At 36.3% G+C, this 16,569-nt stretch overlaps 1 protein-coding gene across 31 annotated transcripts in view; it reads right to left on the bottom strand.

Annotated features, from left to right (window-relative positions):
• The window catches only part of NT5C2 (5'-nucleotidase, cytosolic II), a 148,597-nt gene that overhangs the window by 5,786 nt on the left and 126,242 nt on the right, over positions 1-16,569 (bottom strand). For 8 of the 31 annotated variants that reach the window (XM_014852161.3, XM_070483958.1, XM_070483953.1 and 5 more), the window contains 9 exons: positions 11,336-11,453; positions 10,418-10,513; positions 10,060-10,083; positions 5,831-5,922; positions 5,636-5,693; positions 4,504-4,597; positions 3,815-3,868; positions 2,144-2,227; positions 1,051-1,092 (listed from right to left, as the gene is read on the bottom strand). In XM_014852161.3, coding sequence (XP_014707647.2) covers positions 1,051-1,092; positions 2,144-2,227; positions 3,815-3,868; positions 4,504-4,597; positions 5,636-5,693; positions 5,831-5,922; positions 10,060-10,083; positions 10,418-10,513; positions 11,336-11,453 — 662 coding nt within the window. Of the gene's footprint in view, positions 1-1,050; positions 1,093-2,143; positions 2,228-3,814; positions 3,869-4,503; positions 4,598-5,328; positions 5,468-5,635; positions 5,694-5,830; positions 5,923-10,059; positions 10,084-10,417; positions 10,514-11,335; positions 11,454-15,252; positions 15,364-16,569 lie in introns of those variants that run through there. The other 23 variants (XM_070484004.1, XM_070484001.1, XM_070484039.1 and 20 more) reach the window with 9 other exon arrangements.

Raw genomic sequence — 16,569 nt, 5'->3', positions numbered from 1 at the left:
ATGAGGCATAACCAGAAGATCCTACCAGTTTATTAAAAACATATTGTGTCTTATTATAAAGCTACATGCTTTTAGAAGGGAAGGAAAAAGTGTAAATAATGACTAATAATCTACATTTTAAATCACTTCATCTACTACTTATTAACTTATTTCACAGCAATTTAACATATGAAAGAAAGTGTGCTCACACTCTGAAATGGGCTAAAAGAGGCTCAAAGGGGCGAAGGAGAGATGCAAATCAATACTGAAGAGACAGATTAAGAAAGAGGCAGATCAGCATCAGGAGTGAAGTATACAAAGTAACATGGAACCATTAGTAGGAAATTTTACTAGTTATATTCTCCGAATGATGGCTCTAGGTACACACTGGCCTTTGACTCACATGCAGGCTAATCACAGCACTAATGCAGAAGTTATGCCCACTAACAGTATCTCCATCCTGAAATGGAACCATGGCATTCACCTTTTAAGGTCAAGCTGAAGAGCACTGCATACTGTGCTTTTGGGTGATCTCAAAACAGGGATTTACTGACATCTATTCAAAGAAGCCTAGGACTAAAATTCCACAAGTATGTCACTATGTTGCAATGAGTATTCCTTAAATCTAAGTGTAGCCATACTGCAGGAATGAAGACTTCTCTACTAAATATCAAGGTTAACTGTTCTCATGGCACAAAACTCAGCAATAACTAACAGCAGAATCTAGAAGGTGTCAAAGACGTATACATATTCTCTGTTTCTTTTAATCAGATATGTTCCTCAACCTGAAAATTCCTTTCATTATCACACAAACTTAACAATTCTGCATAGAATTTCTTGGGCATAAAATATTCTGATCCCATCCTACTAAATACCACATGAATCTCTCATTTCTGTCTACTAAGTTTTCAAGCTGCTAGTGACATTAAATTATACTAGCTCTTGTATTATTTCTAATGTTAATGAAGATTTCTGGATGGGTCCTGACCAAGTCCTTACCCTCCATATTCCAGGAAGAGTAAATGCATTCATTATTACTAAAGTAATGGTCTATTAAGTTTCATATAGTACCTTGGGGCCATGTGGAAAATCAAACAGGTAAGTCATAATTTTCTGGAAAAAAAAGATCCAACATAATAAGATCCATATACTACTTCTGCAAAAGATACATAACACCTAAAAAAAAAAATCACGCACAAGATTTTTATAAGACATATCTTTTTCAATATAGGATTCATCACTTTCTTGTTTCCTCTAAAATTTATAAAACCATGACAGTGGAAGCCAGAAATTAATGTTTCATTATAACAAACAAACAAAAACTTCTGACATTCTCAGCAGGATGTAAGCTTCTTCTAGGAGATAACTGTGTACAGATTCATCCGTGTCCCCCTATCCAGTTCTCCTAGTGGACTGGAACACATATTTGGAGGTAAGGGGCATCAGAGGTAAGGGCATAGAGAAAACTAATGACTTACATGGAATTAACATAGCTTGGCCTTCTTACTACTGTCCCTAGACCGACCAAGCGAATGCACCACTGGCTTTGTAAGACTGATTACTCCAAATCACCAGATTTCTAAATCAACATTTTACATAAAGAAGATTGAGGAGTCCTGAGAAACTCGTAACTGTCTCAGCAAGAGGAAGATGAGCTTCAAAAGGAAAATGAGGTTAAGGAGTTAAAATTAGCTTTTCTACATGCTTTCATCATGACAAAGTTTAAGTCAAGAGGTAGTAAATTCTGATGGCTAAGAGTCAAAGAATCTTTGTACCATCTATTGCTATCTCGTGCCCAACAGCAGTGAGGGCATGTACACGTGCAAGACACGATGTGGCTGCTCAAGTTTATATAAATGATGCACCGAAGAGACACAGAAGCCAATTTAATAAGCACAAATGTTTTAACCACAAAATTAAAACTTTGAAGTAGCCAATTGCAATCAGGGAAAATAGTCAAAAGAAATATTTAGAAAAACTTGAGAACCACTCTGCTGTAGCCCTTATCTCATATATTTTTGCTTTTTTCACTCTTCTTTCAAAAGGAAATCACCAAAAACTACCCTTATTTAATAAGCTACTCTCCTCCTCATTATCTTCATAGTTATTTAGGCCAAAATAATTCCTCCGTATAAACAAAAAAATATGAATATTAAACACTTACATCTGTATATTTATAGTCGCTGTTGGTGGCAAGAAACACTTTCCCTACTTCTTTCATCCGGCTCAGAAGCAAAGGCAGTTTTCCCTGAAATGTAATATGATTATGAGCAAAACACTAAAACATAAATATATTTTCGTTTACAATGTGGAGTAGTCATATGCTGGACTTTTGTCCACTGAAATAGGAATAGGGGATGTCTTTTAAGGGTGGGTTGGTTTGTTTCAGAATTTTGCATTTAAAAGATGGCACTATCACTATGCATGAATTACATAATTAACATATGTAGTATACATGGTATATTTAATATACAGATTCCTATTTATATATATATATATATAAATGACTATATGCTTATTAAAAAAATCTCTACCTTCCTCACTATGTCTGCCTCAGGAAAGAGTTTAAATTACCTTGTAATCTCTTAAAGCATGTGAATTAGGTATGTTAGACATCAGGAGAGGCTTCTTTTAAACATCACCCACAAAACACTCTATATGGAGAGTATTAGATATGGCCTCATTGTGCATATTTTTGTTTTATAAAACACCTTGTAGAATGAAATGACCTGTGCAGGATGAAACCTAGAAATGCCCAGACCCACCTGCAGACACATAAGGAAATTCTAATTCCTGATGCAACCAGAAAAAAAAAGCTTTCCCTTCTCTCACAGTAAATTGATTCCTTCACTCAAATTCTCCTGGACCACTCCTGAACCCCTCAGTGCTCCTTCCTGAAACAAGGATGGGGGTGGGCATGGAGGGGAAACAGGAGAGACTGAAAAAAATATGAAATCTTTACCAAAGAACTTTGAGAAAATATTGCATTCTGCTACTTTTACTCTGTAAGAAAAGGAACAAGTATCTCATCTTAGGGTTCTGTGTGTGTGTGTGTTTACTTTTTATTTTGAAATAATTTCAGACTTACAGAAAAGTTCTGAAAATAGTACAGAGGGTTCCCATATGTTCGTCATCCAGCTTCCCTTAATATTAACATATTAATCGTACATAACCACAGTAAAATTATAAAAATAAAGAAATTAACATTGGCACAATTCTATTAACTAAACTACAGACTTTTAAAAATTTTATTAGGTTTTCCACTAATATCTTTTATGGTATTTTAAAGCTTTCCTCATTATTCCCTGTTGACAGGTTAAAGACAGTTTAAATAACAGTCACATATATGTTCATTTTTTAGATGACCTAGCGCTGTGATCATGATTTGGGTTACATTTAGATATGGCTCTTGGCTTTACTATTTACTAAGCGCATGAACCTAGGCAAGTCATTTAATCTCTCTATTCCTCAGTTTCCTCATCTATAAAGCAGAGGCAACAATACCTAACTCAAGTTACACAGGAGATTAAATGGGATAATGCATGTAATTAGCACAGTGATTTGTGCACACAGTATCCACTCTAGCTGCTATTATTACAACTAGAGCTAAAAAGAGAAATGAAATACTAGGTCTTCTTGCCTGTTAACAAACAGGAAAAACCGTACTAAAACTTACGCTCTGGCTGAAACTCTTGGTGATTATACTTGGCACATATTATGCTAAGACAAAGAAATATCTTCTCTTGTGCACTTCATTATAAATAGGCTTGTTATTCATTTCCCTGATAGGTAAAATAAGCTATCATGCAGGGCTATTTTCCCCTTTATTACTTACATCTTTGACTACAAACTTCTCAAGATTTTCGAGTGTCTTTTCCTTAAGAGAGCCCTAGGGGAAGAAAAACAGGAAATAAGAAAAGAAAAAAAATCAGTTTTTAACAGTTTATAAGAAAAATTATGTCTACTATCAACTCAAATGCATTTCTTAAGTATTTGCCAAAATGGAAAAGTGGATAAACTAGAGAAGGCCAGAATAAAGCAACATGTATGATTTGTTGCAACTCTGCCTTCAAAATGTATTCAAAATATAAAACTATTTTTGTTTTAAATTAGAAATCAAAAGGCATTCATATTTTATTGAGTACAATCTATAGTAAATATAATATTAATTGTTATTAATCAAGTGGAGGCCTTTGGAAAAAGCAAATGGACCATAATCATCCTCAAAACATATGGTAAGCATAATCTTAACACTAAATCTCTTCTAAGTAAGTTTGGGAAATGCAAACAGAAATAAGAGCTACAAGTCAAGCACCACCCTTGAGGAAAGATCAGCATTACCTCTGAAAGCACAACAGCCAAGGACAAGAACGAAAGTATTCTAGAGAGCTATCACTAGAGGGGGCAACTCCTTTTTCTTTAAACAGAGGAAAAAAATCTGCTCTATTTGCACTTGGAAGGTTAATGACAGAGCATAAAACGCATGCCAGAGAATGAGCAGATGAAGAAGCAGCTCCTAGGTACCTTGTAATGAACCCAGTCAACAGCATCTCTTACATCCTGAAACATACTCCGGTAAGACATGAAGAGGTCCCCATCTTTAAATCCTGTTTCACAGCTACAGAAAGATGGAAAGAACATGACAGGGAATCCAAAAGAGGGTAAATAAAATGAATATCAAACATTGCCCAGGGGACCCAAAGTTTCCATTATCACATGGATAAAGGCTGTGGCTAATTAGGAAAATAGTTATTCCCTAATGAAAATCCATTTTGACCACCAGAAATGACTACAGTGTTCAATGGAATACAATAATTGTGAATAAATACAAAGTGAGAGAAGAATATACTGAATGGAAGCTAAAAGGCCAGTTCCAAACATATCAGGTTCTTTTATTCATCACTTTTAAGAAACAGGTTCCCATCAAAGAAACATTTAAAACTTAAAATAGGTAATTTAGGTTCTCTCCACCCTGACTTTTCTAATGTTGTCTGTAGGTACAAAGGTATTGCCTATTTTCTATTTAGCTTAGTGACTTAATGCTCCACCAAATTTAGTGCCTTGAAGTGGATAACGCCTACTGAGGATGAGAAGTTAGCAAACTGGCACATATGGCTAAACTTTCAGCATACAATTCCCCCTAAAAAGGAGAGGATAACTTGTTGAAGACTTAAGCAAAATTTTACTTCAGGGAGATAAACAGTACTTATTTTATTCTTCAAGTCAAATCTTGCTGGGCCTGGGAATAAAACTAAATTACCATCCCTGAATGGCTCCTGGGTAGCTGCTGTGAAATGAGTTGGGGGGTTTTAGTGTAATTCTGCTTGGACAGATAATCATCACACAAACCTCCCACTCAGTTGTCACAATTAGCACCTCTGCTGGCCGTCTTCATTCCCAGGAGAAGCCAATCAGAAGTGGTCCCTTCCAAACATGGCTGCAGCACACTGGCAAGGAGAGGGGCCGTGTGGGAGGTGAGAGCCTGCATGGAGCTGCTGGTGCTGTCCCATCTCTCAGGCTGGCAATGTTGCATCTCTCACTAGCACTAAATTCACTTCAGAAAAGCAGAAAAGACCTACAATGGCCAGTTCTCTAAAACCCTGCACATTAATTTAAAAAAATCAATTGGAAAAAGAAAATTATAGTATATACATACCTGGTGTATCTGGGACAATTAGTAAAAAAATCTACTAGGCAGGCCAACAGGTAGGTCTCTGAAAAATGAAGAATAGATATTCATAAGCTATAAGTGAGATAATTCAAACTTATTTCATTATCTCCCTTGAGCAAAGACAAATGATCATGGAAAGAAGGGAAAGCATCAGTATATGCAAGCATAGAATGAGTCTACCTGGTAGATTGAACAGTGTGTTCAGAATGTAAAATCTTTCAGTGTCATCTCGTTGGATAAATTTATTTGGGTACTGCTCTCTAGTTTCTGGTCTGAAAGAAAAATTTTAAAATGAACTGACATTCAAAAATTTACATTATAATAACTTTGTGAGAAATATTCATCATTCAAAAATTCATTAAAATATTCTGGTGGCTACATGAAAGGCAGTGTTCCAAATATTACACATGAGTAGCTATGAAAATTAACAGTTTGGGTTCCAGCCCTTAAAAAGTTCTGTTTGGTAAGGGAGGTGAGTCACATACAGACAATTATAACAAGGGCAAATAATCACAACTACCACCAGAAAGGTGCAAAGAGCTATGAGAAAACTGAGGAAGGAGAGACCACTTCAACTTACAGGGCAGAGAGAAGCGCATGTGGAAGTGAGGGGAGGAAAATCTAGGAAGGATTCATGAGAGTGGTGGCATATGGGCTGGTCCTTAAAGGCCACGTCGACCAATTCAGAAACTAATCCAATGTGAGGAGAGATAGGGGAGCAGAGAAAAATAAAGCTAGAAAGATGAAGTGAGGCAGATCGCTTCTGTTCTTCTACTTCATTCAGGGGCAAAAGAGTGCCAGTGAGAGTTTTTAAGCAGAGGGATAAAACCATCAGAGCTGAACTGTCAAAATATTAGTAGCCGTTTTAGATAAAAGAGAGAAAGAAATGTGATGTGTTACAAACTCTTCCTATCCCTTTGTAATGTGATTTTGCAGTTCCCCTGATTAGGAAGCTCAATCTTTTTCTCCATCCTTGAGTAGAGGCTTGATCAGGTGCAAATGGGATCCAAGCAGAAACTTAGAAAACACTTGTGTATTGGGGCTTGCCTACTCTTGCTGCACTTGGAAGTCTGAGACTACTATGTATGTGAATGAGAGTGAGATAACCTGCTGCAGAATAAAAGGCTACATGCAGAAGGGAGGAGCCCCAGCCAACAGGCTGCCAACTGCCAGATATGTGAGCAAGGCCATTCTAGATAAGCTAAGCAACTTGACCTCAAATGGTCATTGTTTTAAGCCACTAACTTTTGAAGTAATTTATTACGCATCAAAAGCTAACTGACACAGAGACAAAGGACTACAAAATCAATTAGGTGGTTATTGCAGTAGGGGCCTGTCCTAGAGTGGTGGCAAAGGAAATTAAAGGGAAGAATATATTCAAGAGAGACTGCCAAGGTAAAATGAACAAGACCAGGCAACTGATTGGATGTGGCAGATGAAAAAAGACATAATAATCAAAGATGATGATGCTCACACTAAGGTGTCTCTGAGAGGGTACTGGTACCATTAATGGAAATATGAAAACTGGATAAGAAGTAGATGTAAGAGGAGGTTTATTCTGGATACACTAAGCTCAAAGTTAAGATTTTTACAGGCAATTAGAAACAAAAGTCAAGAACTTAAAACAGAGATTCAGTCTTCAGAGATAACTGGCATCATCTATGCACAAGTAACAGAGGAAATCACGAAGACTACTGGAGTAGATGAGGCCACTTAGAGTGCAGAGAAGGAAGAGAAGACTGAGAATAGAACCATGGAGAACATTTAAGGTTTAAAAAAACAAAACAAAACAGTGAAACGGACAGAAGTTGTTAGAGATACATGAGAATCTTGGAGAGTGAAATGAAGCACTGCAAGAGGACGAAGGGGATACTATTAGCAAAAATATTCCAGAGAAATCAAAAAGGAGGAAGACTAAAGTATGAAAACGTACAATTTTCAGGGTGAATACATGGAGATTAATCAAAATAAAGGACATCAAACTTAAAGTTCATCCTCAGAGCAACTTGGGTAAATTCCTGCTTGGGTTTGTTAACTACAAATGGCATAAACTAGTCCGAAATATAAAACCACATTAACTCCCTTATCTTGGTCACTCTTCTGAAATAAGAGTTCCTAATAAAGAATAACTTTGTAGAATATTTCATCTACTAGCCTTCGAAGATTTTCTGAAATGAAAATTAAGGTGGAAGGAGATAGTAATGATATGCTTTTCTCAGTCAGGTTTAGTAAGATGACATTGTCCCCTTAGATATAATGTGCTTTCCTATTATTCCTTGAGGCCAGCCCAGTGGTGCAGCAGTTAAGTTTGCAGGTTCCACTTCGGCGACCAGGGGTTCCCCGGTTCAGATCCCGGGTGTGGACCTATGAACCGCTTATCAAGCCATGTTGTGGTAGGTGTCCCACATATGAGAGGAAGATGGGCATGGATGCTAGCTCAGGGCCAATCTTCCTCAGGAAAAAGATGAGGATTGGCACCAGATGTTAGCTCAGGGTTAATCTTCATCGAAGAAAAAAATCGAGTAATTCCTTTACATAAGGATGGTTAACAGCTATTTATTAGGCAATTAGAACCCAAACTGACTTATAAATATAGTTAGCAATTACATTTTGTTTAATTTAAGTGTCAAATCATATAGTATATATTTAAAATAAGAATTAATTCAGGGGGAGGAAATGTATCATCAAAGAAGGAATGCTAAATTTGGAGTTGGGAGGAAAACAGTTATAGTACAGACTACTGCTAACTTTCTGTGACCCAGAGAATAAAGATTTGACCTCAATATTATCTTACTCTAAAACGTTAAGAGACTTTACCATTGTTCAAAAAAGAGGTCCCAATTCATTGGCAAGGCATGCAAGATGATGCCGGACAGAGGCCTCACTTCCCTCCAGCCTTGTGCACCATTATACTTCAATAACTCTCTCTCTTTCCCTCCTTCCTTAGTCTCTCCTTCTCCATGGGCTTTTCCTTTTGACTCGAAAGACTGTATAGGGGCTGGCCCCGTGGCCTAGTGGTTAAGTTCAGTGTGCTCTGCTTCAGTGGCCTGGGTTCAGTTCCCAGGTACAGACCTACACCACTTGTCAGTGGCCATGTTATGGCAGCGACCCACATACAAAATAGAGGAAGATTGGCAGAGATGTTAGCTCAAGGTGAATCTTCCTCAGCAAAAAATAAACAAATAAATATAACAGCATTAAGAAAAAAGGATTGTACACTGCTAAGTGCTGTTTGAATGATTCTGCATTAACTCATAAATGACTTATTTTTTAAATACTATTAAATGTATTTCCAAACGAGCTATTTGGAAACTTTACTGGTTTATTTGGGGGAAGAAAGGAGATCTGTGGATCTTGAGTTAGTAAACCTAATTATAGTACTAATTTATAGAACTGCTTCTCTTCTTTTTCTTCTCTGACTACCCCTCCCTCCATAAACAAAACCCCTTGTCAGACACTAATAAATTGAACCTTGGTTCATCATCATTGGGATTCTGAATTTAAGTGACAATATCCATATATAAAATAGTTATGTTGCTAGTACTATCTACAATCACTTCACGTTCTAAATCCTGCCTCCTGATATTTGTGGAGCTTGAACAAACCCCGCATGAGAGGAACAATGAAAGAAAGGTAGATATAACCATGGCCTGCCCAGATGTGTCAAGGTGGGGTGTTTATTTCACACTGTTCTCACTAAGTATACTTGGGCATCTTTGAGCCTGTGTAATGACAGCTGAAGAGTCATATATCAGATACTTCAGATCCAAGTAGGGCATTGATATGACCTCAGATTTTTAAAGAACTGGTACAGTTTCAGTTAGCCTGTGCCTCTTATCACAAAACGTGTTTACCAAACGACACTGTCTCTTTAACAATTTAAATGTAGACTGTGTGGTTTATACTGCTTTGCCATTGAAAATAAATAATACATGGAAAAGTTACACAAGAGACTGACACATAACTTATTTTGGTTTTAAGAGTCGCTCTGACCTTAATGCAGTGCTGGTAGTAAATTAGGTAGTATAATAGTAGAGAAAACATAATCATAAAGCCACAATTATAGAAATTATCAAAGTGCAGTGTTGTGATTTTTAAGGAAAAAATTAGAATGTTTCACAAAAAATTGTACACACTAAATTTTATCTGCTGTTTACTAGGGTGGAAAGTCCAAATTAGTGAGAATAGTGGAAATATTCTGATTATGAAAATAAAGCTTATCCTCATTTGTTTTAAATATTATCACCTTGCATTCATTTTTAACCCCCTGTTTTAAAAAATTTTAACCACATGATCAAAGATCTGAAGCTATTCATTAGAATATAAGAAATAATGTATTAACTTTTAAAAATCTTAGCCATTTACTCTGCTACAGTTTTAAATTTTTCAAAGCACTTTTATGTACATACCTCTTCTGAGCAGCTACCTGAGAACTGTATTAAAAAGGAGAAAATACAAATCTTAGAATTTCAAATAAGTCAAAGCCACTATAGTTCTTTTTGAGCAAGTTTCAAGATTAGCTTTGTTGGATGCTATATAATTAGAAGGCACTTAATTTAAACAAAATGTAACTGCTAATTATATTTCCAAGTCAGTGTGGGTCTTAACTGCCTAATGAATAACTGTTAAGTAGCCTTATATAAAAAAGTAATTGCTCTTTAATAATGAGGGAATAGGCAAGTTTATTACATCTAGGGAGACAATGTCATCTACATATTGTGTGACTATGGGAACACTAGAAAGAGACTAAAGGTTCTCTGTACTCACCCCCTTATGAAGTTAAATCCATGTGCACAGACCAAGAGATTTCCATAGGCATCAACTTTCAAAAGATTTCCATATAGTGTGTCAAAGACAAGTCCCCTATGTGAAATGAAGATGTTATCAATAATGCAAAGTAATACAGGCGATAATCTTACATAGTATTACTCAATCACCGTGAAATAACCTCATCTTATTCAAGCTTTATGGCAATTCAGGTATATCCCCAAACAGTATAACCCTAGAGGCTAAAGTGAGTGAATATAATCTTAAAAACTAATCCCAGAGCAACGAAAAATTATTTACTGTCCAGAAAAATAATCACAACTGTTTTCTGTAAGGAATAAGAGCTTAATCAAACACAGTGTAAACTACAATTCCTCTTAATACAGCTGGTTCCATTCTAAAACAGAGCCTTTTAATTTCCTTGGACAACTGAGCTGGCTTTTATTTCTATTAGATGTTGTATATAGGACACATACAATGGCATCTCAAATAAACATCATCTTTCTTAATCTTAAATCTTTCCTATCAAATCCAAAAATGCAAACTGCCAAGAAGGATCCTGATTACCAAGGTAAGCGTATCAGCAAAACATGTAACTGATCTCCACAGCCAAAGGTAGGAGCATCTGTGATTACTGCCCATCAGTTTTAATAAAAACCCTTTCTTTCCCACAAATGTATCTTCTTCACCAACAATAAACTAAGCTCAATTCAAGAACACAAAAGATATGGTGTACATGAAAAGTCCATGGTAATTTTAGAATCACCACCACCAAAAAAAAGGAAACCAAAAACCAAAAAAAAAACCCCAAAGAACATTTTGATTTTTTTTTTCTTTTTTGGTCAGGGATACACCTGGAATTAGTAACTTTCGGGATGGAGGGAGAGGTCTTAATCCAAAAGAATTTTGAAAAATTACCTGGTAGGGAATGTAGAATCGTAAGCAAAGCTGAGCAGCTCCTGAGGATAGCCAATAGAAACTAATCTCTCCACAGTAAGCTCAAAGCCAAGGGACTCATACTCCGGGGACTTGTACACTGCACAAAGAGGAGGTGCTCATTAAAGGAACAGCCAGTCAAAACAGAAGGCGAATGAGTGCATTTCTACTCTTTCCCAATTCGTCCCTCTCCCTAAATCTGCCATTTTTCTTTTTTCCCTCAAGCTTCATGTTTTGTGCTGCCCTGAGTAATCAGAGGACTCAATTGTTAGTCTGCGGAAATAGGTCATACTATAGTAGGAGCAACAGCAACAAGATGAATTATCAGACAATTCAGAATAGTTCCTTCATTCTTAGGAAACCTAATCCAAACCCTTCTTCCCTTTATCTATTCTTTCATTCCCACAATCTAAAGGCAGGAAAAAAACCCCTAATATGAACATCTATGATATTACCCATGAGAATATAAGTATATAGAAACCTAGGCAGAGAGGTCTATATATGTTAAAGGCTCCATTCATGTGCCTAATTGGTGTAGGAATCCTTTAAATGAGTTTTTTCTTAAAGTCTATTTTTGGAATTCCTGTTTGGCTTAGTAGTTGCTTTGTACTCCTTCTCCGATCAGCATAATTCCGTTTGTCAGGATTCACTTGTTTTCTTATTAGCCCTAACAATATTATAGCCATCAAAATTGCATTTTACAAGCTATTACTGCAATATCAACCATAAAAAGACAGTCTAAGATAATTAAGGAAATATGGACGTGAACTGGGAATTAGACGTTAAAGAATTATGACTCATTTTATTAGACATGATTATGGAAGGATGGGAATATGCAAGTGGATGTATAATATAACTCCTTATCTGCCAAAGAAGCATACTGAGTTTGTTTCAGATGAAATAAAATGGATTTTAGGATACAGGAGTTTCTCTCTACTACTGTATATGTCTGAAATTTTCTATAATGAAAAAACTTTTTAGAATCATCACTGCAGTTCAGCATAAAGAAAATATTGTTCCTTTAAACAAGTTTCTTCCAAGTGAAATCTTACGTAAGCATCCTTCCATCAGTCTGTAGGAGTGGGTAAGCCATATTAAAAACAAAAATAAAAAATAGACCTGCTATTTTGCTAAATGCCAAATGAGGCCCCAAAAACATCCATTTCATTCTTATAATCTCATAATAATGCAACTATTATTATTATAATTCTTCTATCTACAATTAATATATGCCCTGTGGCTCAAATTGATTTTTCATTGCAGTTAGTCTGCCCATGCAAGTTAGTGATAAATTTTAATAAGTATGATTGAACTTTCCCCTTTCCAAAAGCAATCCTGTAGAACATTTCTGGAAATCCATCTTCAAAGCCAGTACTACTGCCTGCCTCCCCAGAAGGGAACTGAGTGCTCAGAGACAGGGGAGGGAAGGAGGCTTTCATGTAGCTGCTTCTGTACCTTTAAAACTTGTAACATACTAGGGTATTTATTCTTTTTAATTAAACTGAAATTTTTAAAAAGCAAAGCAAGCTTTCAAAGTCCTTTAATAAACATTTGTCATATTTAAAAAGCCTAAAATTCTTAAGGTCCTTTAAGGAAATGCTTGAGTCTCGTCTCATCAGAACAATGTCAAAAGCAGCCGTCATTTCTTTTGTTGTCTCAAGGGTAATAATAATTTAACGCTAACCCTGGTTAGTATTTTCAAAACTGGCTATATTTTTTTCCTCTCCTCAATTCCAGCCCCATCCTCCCTCTTCCCCCAACAAATAACTTTCTGAAGCGTTAAAGTGTGGAATTCTTAAATCTAGATGATGTACACTGTGGTGAAGGAAATGCTATATATTAATACAAACTAACAGAGTAAGAGCTGGCGTATTATCACAAAACCAGGAAAGCATGGTATTCATTGATGTCAATTTGAATTATTTTGAGAATATAAAACAACATTTCTCACCCCATCTCATGTTTTCACCCCAAGTGAAAGCAAATCTCATTTTAACAAAATTTCCCTAAAACAAAAATTACCTCTCAATCTTAACAAAGCCCCACTTATTTCAAACAATATTTAATGAAACCAAATTCCAGTATAGTTAAATAATTTGAATAATCCTTTGACATGCATTCTAATAAGATGTGGCCCATATAAAATATTTTCAATTATTAATTTTTCAGAAGGATAATTTGCTGATAGATCTTAACAATGGGAGACAAAACTCAAACCTTAATCACCCCCACCCTCATCCCTAAATGAATAATTTTCCCTAGTTAGAGAATCTATAATTATAGAGTGATGGAGTAATGGTGATTAAAACTTATGTCTATGAGACAATTTGGAATGAACTCAAATCAATTTACGCAGAATTTTTAGTGGAAAATAAAATACAGGGAGGGGAAAAAAAATCTCAAAACCCTATTTTGCCAGCACAAACCCTAGAAGAGCAGAAACTCCAACACTATACACTTGCCACATTGTGTTTACTCCAGGGCAGAACTTCCCAAGTGTTCATCCGAGGTGACTTTCTAGAAACTCCACCTTCAGAAATAAACACTTTAAATTTCCTTTCTTTCATTAAGTTTAGGGTACTTCCCAAAAACACAATATATTTTTCCTATTTGCTGACCTTAAGTTACATAGCAAGTACAAACATCAGCTGAAGCCAGGATGTGGGTCTGCCTCTGTCTCACCCAAAGCTCATTGTAGTGCACTATACCACAGTCACTGTTAAAACGAATGTCTGGATCACACAGGCCATCAAAATTTAAAGCTTGGTGTTAAAACACACTACTCTCTCTCCAATTTCTTTCATCTAGTCCAAAATAAACTGCACAGGTGGGAATGGATTTAGCAAAGAGAGTCCAAGTTCTATTTTGACAACACTATCTATTTCACTAAGCTCTATATTAATCAGTAAGACCTACAAGCTATTGGCATTTTCTCATAAGCTTCCTCGATAATCATTTCAGTAACATGAACTCGTGGGTCACTAAAGCATCTGCTAGACAACTATGTATACAGTACAACCAGGGCTGGAAAAGCAGGACTGTAGCTGCACAGAGCATGGGTTTAGATGTTTTGTTCTAAGTGTCCCTTCAGAACATCACAATTTGTTCTGAGCTGGTGGCAAAACTGACTATTCCTGAAGCCTACAAAGTACCACCATCCCTTGAAAAACAAATAAATAAACAGCAAAATTCCTTTTTTAATCCACCAGGCCCTTCAAAGCCAGCCTCGACATCTGTGGGGAACCATATCTAACACCTCAGACTGTAGAGCTCCGTGCCTCTCCACAGCTGCAAAGGCTCTAATTTCAATTTCTCTCTTAAAATTGGCAAGTAAATGATGTATAACTTCAAGCTCAATTCTTACAACTGACTTTCCAAGACACAGCCAATAGCTTCACAGTAAACACAACCTGACACATTCACTGCTTATTTCTTCTTCGAGAAAGTCCTCAGGCCTATCCTAATTAACCCAATATCCAGAGACAAAGGAAGAAGTTATTTTAAGGGCCAGAGTCCAAAAATGTGGACTGCTTCAGCCACTAGGGCAGCACACAGTGTTCTCAGGTTACATAACCAGACTATAAAGAGAACAACCAAAGCTTTGAGAGCTGAAGCCACTGACAGCATTTAAAGATATTCTTTACTTCATAATCTGCAAGGAAAAAACAGCTCTTCAAAAAATATCGGCTGCATGTTGTGGGGATGAAAGCTGAGGGCTCTGTTTTGAATAGATGTTATTCACATAAGATAGAACCTATGTTAGAGGACACAGATAGTCCATTTGGAATGTGCTAAAAATTTTCTGCAGGGAAGTCTAGAATTCTCATGCACTTTTTACCTTTGCCACCAAGACACACTGTGTAGTAGTTTACAGATTTCAAGAAAAAGAAAGGGCAAACCTCGACAGAGGTTCCAGCCTAGCAGAGTGCTGCTGCCAAAATGAGAACTCACACGAGGCAGACGCAGATGCAGAGTGTCACTCCAGTCTTGAAGGAGTTACACTGGCTCTCCTGTTAAAAACAAAACAAAGCAACACAACAAAACAAAAACAAAAACTGGTTTTAAAACTGTTGTGATGGGCTGGAACAGAGAGACACCATTTGGAAATTGGTATTTACAGGAGTTACTGCCCTCCTATTTAGAAGCCTCTGACCATCACTAAAATTCATCTAATTGGCCATAAGCCTAAGTATTGTGCATTATTTACTTTTCTGGCACCCTGAGCCTGGAATACAAGCCAAGTCTGATCCTCAAATGTTAAGTCAAAAGACAAAAAAGGAAAATAAATTTATTTTGTCTTAGTTTATTTTCTCTAGCACATTTCAGGTTTATGAGATAGAAACTGAATGAAGCTGGTAAAGTGTTTAAAACTGACCTAGAGTAAGTGAACAGACTAAATAAGGGATAAACCAGAGCAGTCTCATCTGGCTTTTAAGTACCCATTTAAACTAAGTCTACTTGCCTGTGTCTAACTACCTACCTACTTTTCTACCCCTCCAACACTTAAATTTGTCATCTTGATATAGACAAGAACCAACTTCATGCTGCTAAAAGTCTAACCAGACGTCTAAATATGGAATAGAAAGAAAATGTTTTATTTTGATTCTGTCAGTGGATATTTGCCCTCAGTAAGAAGAATGATATTATCCTACTTTCATAAAGTACATACATCCTTTAAAGATACTGACACTTTTAAGGTATGCATTATGTTTAACTTTATAGGGAGTCATTTTCCCTAGAGACATTTAGGTTTTTGAAAACATGGAGAGACTCTTCTAACTTCTGAATTTTTTGTGAAAGGGAGATGGTACTAATAATAGAAGAGCAGAAATGACTAAGTATAATGTCTAAAAGTCCTAAAAACCTTACAACTAGGAGAAACCACGACCACCAATCACTATGAAAACTAAAAATCCAACCCAACCACTCAAGAACAGTTCTTCGCTTTTATGCTGTAAACGTGATCAACGTCAACATCAACAACTAGAGAGTTGTTCGGGCTACGCGATGTTGGTTCTCTGAGACTATAACCAGGAAAGGTAACAATTCACATTGTCGTTAAGGAAATTTTAAATAAAAGTCTTTCCAATTCTCATATAAACAGATACTAGAACTTTCTACTTTTCAAAATTATTTGAAAACCCTAACACAATAACAGACATAGTCAAAAATTTTATCTCTAACCCAAGAGATCACAAGTGATCTAAACAAAGATA

This window comes from Equus asinus, chromosome 2 (assembly GCF_041296235.1).
Source record: "Equus asinus isolate D_3611 breed Donkey chromosome 2, EquAss-T2T_v2, whole genome shotgun sequence".
Taxonomy (NCBI): Eukaryota; Metazoa; Chordata; class Mammalia; order Perissodactyla; family Equidae; genus Equus; species Equus asinus.
Note: the sequence above shows the minus strand (reverse complement) of the source record. Positions and strands in the feature narration are given on the sequence as shown.